The sequence below is a fragment of the Lithobates pipiens genome, unplaced genomic scaffold (genome assembly GCF_037356315.1).
Source record: "Lithobates pipiens isolate NorthernLeopardFrog02 unplaced genomic scaffold, aLitPip1_a1.2 Scaffold_22, whole genome shotgun sequence".
NCBI classification, from domain to species: domain Eukaryota; kingdom Metazoa; phylum Chordata; class Amphibia; order Anura; family Ranidae; genus Lithobates; species Lithobates pipiens.
In genome coordinates, this window is record NW_027507784.1 from 42,744,474 (window position 1) to 42,755,398 (window position 10,925).

At 41.4% G+C, this 10,925-nt stretch overlaps 1 protein-coding gene across 1 annotated transcript; it reads right to left on the bottom strand.

The window, feature by feature from the left end:
- Positions 1-986: 986 nt before the first annotated feature.
- Positions 987-2,589, bottom strand: LOC143925667 (E3 ubiquitin-protein ligase TRIM39-like). Its single transcript, XM_077450130.1, is given in 2 exon segments — positions 987-1,209; positions 1,211-2,589. Coding segments are annotated over 2 exon segments (1,602 nt in total).
- Positions 2,590-10,925: the final 8,336 nt, after the last annotated feature.

Genomic DNA, 10,925 nt, shown 5'->3' on the forward strand with positions numbered 1-10,925 from the left:
TGGTGACTAATAGAGAGATGTCAGAAAACTTTAGTGAGTGTAATTTATCTGGAAGGTGTCACAAGAGGAAAACAAAGTTCTAAAAAAAAAAAAATAAAAAAAAAATGTTTATATAAAATCGCTCCGCACTGATTGATCAACATTACTTTGTTGTTTTTCATTTGTTTTATTAAATCTCTATTATTTGCAACTTTATGTTGTTTAGGATTGCGCAATTCCCATATATTATATTATATTATATTATATTATATATATATATATATATATATATATATTTTTTTTTTTTTATTGAGCATTTGAAACACAAAGTGGATTTATATCAATTGTGGCTAAAAAGGAATAAAATCAGATTTTTTTTTTTTTTTATTGCTGGAGCTCAGTTGAAGCCACAACATACAAGCAGCTTGTGTGTATGTGGTCATAAGCAGTATTCATATTTTACAAAAAAAAAAAAGACGAAGTGGGCTGTCAGATAAATGGTAGGACCAACCTCTAATTATTAAGTGTGCTGCATAATAGTTTGCAATACCTGATATCTCAGCTAGGTTACATTTGCACAAAGCCCATGTAGACTCCGTATCCTGCTTAGTGATGCTGCACAAATGCTGAGTCTTGCTAATCCTTTTATCTCAATGCAGGTAGAGCAGACAGGGCTATAAGCAGGTTTTAGGGTCTAACCAATCAGTTTTGGCATATTAACCACTTCAAGTAAGGGACATCCAGAGAGATCAAAGAGTGTTCTAGAGGAGGACTATTTTTTTTTTTTTTTATGGCATTTGTAAAGGGGGTGTGCATTTTGGCTACCCACTTGTCCCAGAAAAATTGGAGATCAGAAAAAAATTTAGTAGAAGGGGATATGAACACGTATTATTCTGAGTGGTATCAGGACCCCTTTCATGTAACATTGATATTCTTTACTTAGTGCTCCCTTTAATTGTCCCACTTAGTCCATTTCCAAGATGAGATCACCCTTTTGCCATTTGTATTCAAAATGATGGTTTTATAGACAACACTGGAGATGCAAGCTTTGCCCAGGCTCCATCATCAATATAGAAAGCAGCATGGAGGGGTTCGGTGAAGGTGGCGCTGAAGGTGTAGAGGTGACTGATGGGGTCACACAGCTGGTAGAAGGACAGACGGCCACCTTCATAATCCAAATATATTCCCAATCTCTGCACAGGAGGCTCTGGGTATACCGGCTGACTCTGATTCGAGGGACACAGGTTTATCGTCAGTTGTGCAGAAACACCAAGACTTGTTATTACACCCAAAACCAGACTCCTCGCCATATCTCTTTATACTGGGATAGCAAACACCCACATCCCATTCCCCACAGTCACCGACCTCTACTTCCCAATAATGTCTCCCATGGGAAAAGCTCTCCATACTCATCACTTGAGGGTACTCTGTAAAGCTCTGTGGCAATGATGGTCTAAACTTATATGTTTCGGAGTGCAATGCTGTCCTCAGGTCATCAGATAAAGCCACAAGGATATTGGCAGTTTTTATATCAAATAGTAGATTGGTTGCATTCTGTGTATTGAATTTGGTTTGTAATTGCATATTAGTGATATCAGTTATAGACCTGTGCAACACAAGAGAGATCAAAAAATCATCCAGATCACAAACATAACATTCTTCCACATTCAGGTCTCCTGTGTCAGATTTCTGATCTTGAAGGACTTCATCAACATCTGATTTATGATTTTGTAGGACAGTTATTGGGTCGGTCATGTTACACAATTCCTCAAGGTGACCAATTTTCCTGGACAGCTCGTCCTTCTGTATCTCCAACTGTTTGAGAAGATTAGAGACGGATTGTGAGACCTCCTCTACCTGTCTGGAGATCTCATTTATGACTCTCTGTTTCTGGACCTCCAATTGTCTCCAGATATCCTCAATCAGGGCAGTGACTCTCTTCTTCTCATCATCGGCTTTTTCTTGAGCTTTTTTCTTGTGTTCCTGTAGATTCTGAATTCCCTTCTCAGCGGCCTCTCTCTTTGTAATCATGTTTTCCAGAACATTTTTTACTTTCTCTGTCTTCCTCTCCAAAGCTTCTTCTAGAAGTTCTACTTCATGTCCTTTATGTTTCCCCACCAGGCAGCAGGACACACATAGACAGACGGCGTCCTCGGAGCAGTAATACTCCAGAAGCTTCTTGTGGATGGAGCATTTTTTACTACTGAAGGACAAGGTGGGTTCTGTCAACACATGGTCCACTGTCTTGTTGTGGGCTGTCAGGTGTTTATCACACATAGAATTCTCACAATGTAGACAAGTCTTGATAGCTGCCACTGCAGAATCCACACAATATGTACAGAGGATCTCACTTTTTTCCTCCTTTTGTTGTGTAGATCTGAAGTTCTCCACAATGTTACACAGCTTCCTGTTCTTCTCCAGAGTAGGACGTTCTACATACTCATCTCTGCACTCCGGACAGGAATAAACTCCGGACCCCTCCTGTGTATCCAGAGCAGTCACAATACAATCCCGGCAGAAGTTGTGTCCACATCTCAGTGACACTGGCTCTGTATAAAGGTTCAGGCAGATGGAGCAGCTCAGCTCGTCTCCTAGAGCAGCCAACGCCATTCTGAGAGCAAGGAAGAAGAAACCAAAGTAAAAATCTGTTTGCACGAGAGCGGAGACTTTACAAGTTGAAGGATAATTTTACCTTTAGAACATGTTACACCCTTATTTAGGGTGTAACATGTTCCAGCAAATCCAATATAATGAAAAACACTTGTGTAAGCTTTATACAATGTCCCTATAACTACAACTGCTGCTTTTAAAGAGGAAGTAAACCCTGATGGGTTTACTTCCTCTTTGATTCCCTGCAAAGGTAAAGCATAATGGACTACTATGTATCGCATAGTAGTCCATTATGTGTCACTTACCTGACACAGGAGCCAGCGAAGTCACCGTTGTCCCCTGTAGTTCCGAGCGTCCATCTTCTTGGTGGGTCTCGCTGCTCCGGCGCTGTGATTCGCCGGAGCAGCGATGACGTCATTCCCACGCATGCGCACAGGAGCCGAAACACTCGCAGCATATCGCCGCGATCTACGGCCTGCCCACCGCTGTCTTCAGGTAAATATCTCCTAAACCGTATTGGTTTAGGAGATATTTCTTGGACCTACAGGTAAGCCTTAATCTAGGCTTACCTGTAGGTCAAAGTGGTTTGTAAGGGTTTACAACCACTTTAATATTCCCACACATCATGAACAATTCCAAAATTGCTGAGCTGCAAATATGCAAAATCTACCGTCACTTGCCACATGCCTTAAAAACAAACATCTAATAATATACTGTTCATACATCAACCAATGAATACAATTTATAAAAAGTCCCACAATATTCAACATTCTTATGTGTGAATCTTTACTGTGCAATAAATCACTTCAACATTAACTTTGTGCCTTCTCACAGGACCCACTGGTCATACCAAACTCACCTCAACATTTCACCTGTCTTTCCAATAGGTCAGATATGCAGCTTCCCTTTTAAAAGGGCAGATGGTCTTCCACACACTACTTAGGATTTAAAAAAAAAATTAAAAAATTAAAATAAAATAAAATTTCTAAAGAAAAATAATATACATATATAAAATTTTACACAATTCTGGTGCACTTCAGGTAAATCGCATACACTTTCCTCTTAAGAGTTCAGTTCAATGGCATGCTCTGGGGGAAGCCTCCGAAGAAGTCACATCAGCGTGACGTGTTACACACAAAATGGGGCACTAGCTACCAGTGGCGTAACTAGAACCTTCAGGGCCCTGATGCAAGAAACCACGAAGGGCCCCCCTGAACCCCAGCCAGGGCCCTTCCCTCCGAGTCCGGCGGTGGAACTCCAGGGTGTGGTCACAGGTATGACCTTTGAGAGCCCTGTAGTTCCACCACGGGTATCAGTAGTTTTTATTTATTTATTTTCTTACATTTTTAGGTGCCCCATTGGGGGACTGTCCCTAGGCAGGATGGGGTCCCCATCCCCAGAAGAGATGAGGTCCTTTTCTCCAGGGCAGATGAAGTTACTGCCCCCAGGGGGGGGTCCCTGTCCCCACGCGAGAAGTGATCCCTGTCTCCAAGGGGAGATGGAGGGGGTATGTAATAGTGTGTGGGGGATGGTGTCCTCTCACTCACCATGATCAAGCTGTAGGCCACGCACTCATCCATGTTGGCCTGGGCTCCATCCAGTGTGCTGGACGGGCGATCAGCATATCCCAGAAAGACCTTTCATCATCTGTGTATGACGGGGGAGGAGGGGGGCTGACAGACAAGCCTGCAGTGTCCTCCGGGGGGCTCTCATAGGGCTTCACTGCATCTGTGTGCTTAAAGTTTGTTTACCTGGGAGAAGTATGCAGTGCAGTGTGGCGGGACTCGGGGGGGGGGGGGGTGACGACTCTGGCTGGGGAGAACAGACATCGGACTGAGCGGCAATGCATGGAGCAGGAGAGGGGTACTCTGAGGAGCCGGCCGAGGACACAGGTCATGCAGGGAATGTACAATTAAAGAGCAGCCAGTGCGATAGTCGAGCATGGAGCTCTGCTAGTCACCCTCCACCTCCAGCCACTCGTGTGCATGGTGCACTGGTACCCCTAGCTGCCTATGCTGCTGCTGGCCATATGTAGAGGGGGCTGCATGGGCCCCCTGCATCACAGGGCCCAGTTGCGGTCGCGACTGCTGCACCCCTATAGTTAGCTATAGAACAGTAGATCATCATTTACAGTATATTATTATAAGTTTATTTTAAAGCATGTGGCAAGTGAAGGCATATTTTTTTGTATCTACGTACAAAATTAATTAATGCACTACCACGCACAAACAACCCAAAAAAACACATAAAAAAAAAAAAAGTAGCCATCAACACTTAGTATATGAATCTCCGCATATGTATAAGTGGAGGGTATGGGCTGTTGGCGCTACCTTATATAATTATAATTATGCTGTTATAACTTCAATTAGTGACCCTCACCATTTCACAAAGCTAAACTAGATCTATAGTATTAGTGCAACACCTTCCCTATTAACTGTATATATGTATGTGACACCAAAAAGGTACACCTGTCCATACATGCAATAGCCTCTACAAGTGGATAGAAAAATATGTATACAAGAGGAGCCTGAGATCAGAGGTTGTACAAAAATTAAAAAATATAGTAGATAAAGGAAAGAAATAGAGCCCAGTGTGATTAGTTACACTAAAAAGGTATTCCCCTCAAACAATATTACACCTTACAAAATCCCAAAAATACAGCATTGATTATCCATATTATTGATACCTGTAATTGTTCCCCTTGAAGGTCTAAAATAAAATAAATGATAGTGTGGTGCAACACCTATGTGGACTTACCACAGCAAATACCAGCTAATATAAGCTAAACCAATATGTGTATGATTTATCAACCCACAAATATATGGTTTTTACCCAAACATCAAACAAATTTTTTCATATATACACAAAGAAGGTGACTTTCGTGATCATATATATTTTTGGTGACTTCCGTGCTCGTTTCCCCTTTTGGGTCCCCACTCACCAGATCCACGCACCCCCTAGGGGGTTACAAGCATGTAGGTCCTGCTCCACTGTGCACTGTTGAGGGTTCCACCGACCAGCTATATCCTCCACACACTGCCACAAGATTTGATTCGTCGTGCAGCAAATCGATATATGTCCGGTGTGATTGTTCCTCAAGAGGAAGAAAAACCAGCTCTCATGGTGTAGTATGTCAAATACCCAGCCAGGAAACAAGCTATTATTATGAAGAACTTCTACCACATTTTCCAAAATATGTTGGGTGGTATTCAGCAGAAAAAAGGTCCCAGAGAGATAATAATAATAATAAGGAGGGTCCAAAGACCAACTCTTAAAAAAAAAATTTATTACAAAAAAAATGTATAAAAAGATATATCACAAATCAGTCAGAAAAAAATAAAATAAAAATAAAACCAAATACAAAAAACACAATGCCACACTTCAGCCAGTGGGGGACAAGGAACATATGTCTGCAGGAGAAAGTTGATATTATACCCCTGTAGGACAAATGTAAAAAAGGAAGGAAGAGAGCCCAGTATCACCAACTCTCCAACATCCCCCAGTAGAAATGTATATGGGGGGGGGGGGACTAGCCTCCCTACTTCTCTGATCGTGTTATGCCCCCAAAGACTGGTTATTCCAAAACGCAGGTGCAAAAAAATGAAAAATGAAAAGATAAAAAAAATAAAAAATAATAACTAATAACTAATAATATCCAGCGCACCTTAGCGCTAATTCGGACAAATGGACCGGCTTTGTCAAAGAGACAAACTCCGCGAGCGAGCGGCGTGTGCTCCAGCTGCGCTTCAGTGGGTCAGACAAGCCGGAAGTGACGTAGTGTGCGCGATGACGCTGTACGCGTTTCGTCAGAGACGTCTTCAGCAGCGATACCACGCACACACACACACACTACCGTCTATGAAGGGAACCGTACCTACCACACCCGGACATCAACCAATCGGTAGCCAGGGGGGCGCGGTCTCCACACAGTCAGTGCTCAAAACAAAGGATACGCACCAATGAGCACACAGAGATTTTTTTGTGGGATGTAAACAACTATGTTTGGGGAGTTTAGACAGTGGAGGGAGATCATTGAGAAGAGGGAATAAGGCAGCTATATCTATGCGTCCAGTGATGTCTTAGCACCCGTAGTAGCTGACATAAGTGGGCACAGAGATCGCACCATAAACGGGCTGTTATCTGTTTATCATTACATAACCATTAAACCCGTACATCTCCCGTGGTTACAACGGGATCAAGTTACCACTATACTTTTCTAGGTTATTAGAAGCTTCGTGGGCAGTAAAGGCTTTTACCATGTCCATAGGTTTATTCTAATTTATATAATCGGTTATAAAAATATATATGAAACATATGTAAAAAACATGTAAAAAAAATATAAAGAAATATTTTGAGGTACGGTCTTATACATTTAGGGGATACCTAGTTATTTATGTTTTATCCATTTCCCTTAGTTATTGTAAAAAGACTCCTAGTTAAACTGGATTGGCTATTAGGTTTATTTCAAATGTAATCAACCCAGATATTAGCTTGTAAAAGTTCTAAAATATTTGTTGTAGATTTGGCCAAACAGGATATTATCTTGTAAAATAACAGGGAGAAATCACTTCTTAAATAAATGTATTACAGGTTGGGGACTGATAAAACAACCCAATAGGGATGAAGATCATTTATTTACTGTGTGTGTGATCAGCCCAGATATTACATTGTAAAGCTCCAAGTAGGTTTACTTCAGATCTGGCTTAGCCATGTGTCATTTTATAGGGTTCCCAAGAGGATTAATACCCAAATAGACGCATTAAGGGTGGGGAAAGGTAAAACACACCGCCCAAGCTAAAAATCATTAATTTACTATAATACTAAAACCACTTCTTTTTTCACTATTTTTTCTATCGCATGATATTGTGTATTGTATCCAGTAATGAATGCTAGATCTAATTTCCGCTTTTCCTTCGTAGACTTCTTAATTAGAGTACTCCTATCTATATTCCCAACCTCTTTTTTGATTTTACCTAAAACTTCATATTTGTATCCTTTCTCTACAAATTGTGTAATGAGTCGGTCAGCTTGAGAGGAAAAATCTTCCCACGAATCACAATTCCTCCGTATCCTTAAAAGTTGTCCCTTTGGGATATTCGCCTTCCATTTTGGATGATGGCAACTCGAGGTAGGGATGTAACTAGTCCTATCTGTTTCTTTAAAAAAGGTTTTGGTGTTAAGGCCATCACCCCTTTTGAAAATCTCTAGGTCTAGAAAGTCTATTTTCTGCTCGTTATATTTGCCACTAAAGGTTAGGCCATACTTGTTATTGTCCAGGCTACCTAAAAATCTCTCGAATGAGTCTGGAGTCCCATCCCATAGGATCACAAGATCGTCTATATAGCAGCAGAAGAGTTTTATCTGGGGTATGTTCTTTGAGTATATATATATTCTTCTTCCCACATATTCATAAGAAGATTAGCAACACTTGGTGCATAACGTGCACCCATGGCCACTCCTCTGGTCTGTACATAATAATGATGTCCATACCAGAAGTAGTTGCAAGCCATAGCCATAGCCATCCTCAAGCCCTCAATGATGTACTGCATTTGTTCATGTTTCATATTCGTATTTTCATACAAGGCCTTTTCTACTCCTATTAGACCATCCTCCTGTGCAATACTGGTATATAGTGAATTTACATCTATAGTTGCTAGTAGATACTTCTCTGTTCCTTTAATATTACTCAGTTGTTCTATAAGCTGGGTACTGTCTCTCAAGTAGGATCTTCCTTTCTGCACCAAAAGGTTCAGAAAGGTGTCCAGATACTCTCCTAATCTTGAAAAGAAGAGTTAATCCCGCTAATGATTGGTCTCCCCGGCGGTTTATTTAATCTCTTATGTATTTTGGGGGTATAGTACATAACGGGTGTTTTAGTTGAATTCGACACCAAATATTCTGTTTCTGTATCATTAAGGATGCCCATTTGTTGCCCTTTTTTCACGTAGGTTTTCAGCTTCTCCTCATACCCAGATTTAGGGTTGCCACATAGTTTCTTGTATGTATTTTCTATTTTCAGTAGATTTTCCATTTCTTCTTGGTAGTCTTTTTTTATCCAAGATTACTAGCCCCCCCACCTTATCGGCCGGCCTTATGACTACCTCTTTATTATCCCCTAGCTTTTTTATATTTTTCCATATGTTATTTGATTTTTTCTTGCTATGTTCTTCGAGTCTCCTCAAGTCATTTTCTACCATCTTGCTAAACGCCCCCATACATTGATTACCCGGTGTGTTTGGATTAAACACCGACTTGTTTTTCAATTCTGTTTGGGTATAAATTGATGTTGGCCTTACTATACTTTCTGTATTAGTTGCAAAGTGCTTCTTCAGATTAAGTTTCCTCATGAATTTTTTTAGATCTATGTATGTCTCAAATTTGTCTAAAGGTTTTTCCGGGGCATATTTAATCTTCATTGAACTCTACTTTACTTAAATTGTATATTCCCTTTCCTATTATGTTCTTCTTTTTCTTGTTCTTTCCTCCTCGACATCCCCTATTCCGTTTTCTATTTCTCCGTATCTCTGTATGGGTTCCAGTCCTCTCCTGTATTCGTTGTTCCAATTTCCTCTCGGGGTCCAATGTTCCCTCTCTTCTCTGTATTCTTCCCTGTATCCCCCTCTCCTGTAGGGGCCATCTCTGGGTTGTCCTCTGTCCATATTCCCACCTTTCCATCTTGGAGTTCTGTAGGGGACTCTTGCTGTCCATCTCCCTGGTGGCCTGTTTCTGGGGCCGTTCCCACGAAAATCCCCATCTTCTCTCGAAAATCTCCTCTGTGGGTATCTTTGTCTTCTATTATATTGCCTATCCTCCTGTGGATATAGATCATATGTGTACTCTCTTATAGGTAAAAAACGATTCCTGGTTGGGATGTTATACCTGGGTGTTTCATATTCCAAGGTATCCTGATGGTTACCTCTCCTATTGCCCACCATGTTGTTCTTCTGAGCACTAGTCTTGAGTATAGGTCGACGTCTGGGTGTAGGAATATAATTGGTTTGCGTTGTCATAGCTGTTTCAGCTAACTCTCCCGTGACCTCCATAAGGCCTTCACTGGGATCTTCTACTGAGCCATCATCATGTACATTAATTAGTTCTTGTATAGATGTTTGCCACTTGTACACCTTCATTTCATTGTAATCACACACATCCCTCTTGAATTTTTTCTGTTTTTTTGTTTGTAGGTCTGCGTCATATTTTTTAATGGCCTCTTGTAGTTCTTGTTCTTTTTCTTTATACTCTTTATGCTCAATAAAAGGTATAAGTTGGTTTTCTCCGCATCTTCGCATATATCACAGTAAACTTAAAGGATGTAAATAGTGTGGCGCATGCCCCCTCCCGCAAAAAAAATACAAAATATATAATGGTGCGTACACACGACTGGACTTTGACAGAATAGGTGCGACGGTCTTCCCGACGGCCTTTTGGCAGAGTTCCGACTGACTTTCTGAACTAACAGACTTGGCCACACATAAAGTCCAATGGATTTGAACGCAATGACGCATGCCTGGACTAGAATAAGGAAGTTCATAGCCAGTAGCCAATAGCTGCCCTAGTGTCGGTTTTCGTCCGTCGGACTAGCATACAGACGAACAGATTTTTCGACCAGACTCGAGTTCGTCGGAAAGATTTGAAAAATGTTTTAAATATAAAGTCCGTCTGATTTTTAGACAACAAAGGTCCGATGAAGCCCACACATGATCGAATTGTCCGATGGATTAGTTCCGTCAGACCCAGTATGTGGAAAAGTCTGGTTGTGTGTTTGCAGCTTAACAGGTTTTCTTCTAAGATTGTCCTATATTTGGCTCCATCCATCTTCCCATTAACTCTGACCAGCTTCCCTGTCCCTGCTGAAGAAAGGCATCGCCACAACATGATCCCACCACCACCATGTTTCACAGTGGGGGGGTGGGGTTGGGGATGGTGTGTTCAGGGAGATGTGCAGTGTTAGATTTCTGCCACACCTAGCATTTTGCTTTTAGGCCAAAAAAATCAGTTTTGGTCTCAGCTGACCAGAGCACCCTCTTTCAACATGGCTTCTCACAAACTGAAAAACAGGACTTCTTATGTCTTTCTTTCAACAATGGCTTCCTTCTTGTCACTCTTCCATAAAGGGCAGATTTGTGGAGAGCACGACTAATAGTTGTCCTGTGGACAGATTCTCCCACCTGAGCTGTGGATCTCTGCAGCTCCTCCAGAGTTACCATGGACCTCTTGGTTGCTTCTCTGATGAATGCTCTCCTTGCCCGGCCGGTCAGTTTAGGTGGACCGCCATGTCTTGGTAGGTTTGCAGTTTTGCCATACTCTTTGAATTTTCGAATGATGGATTGAACAGA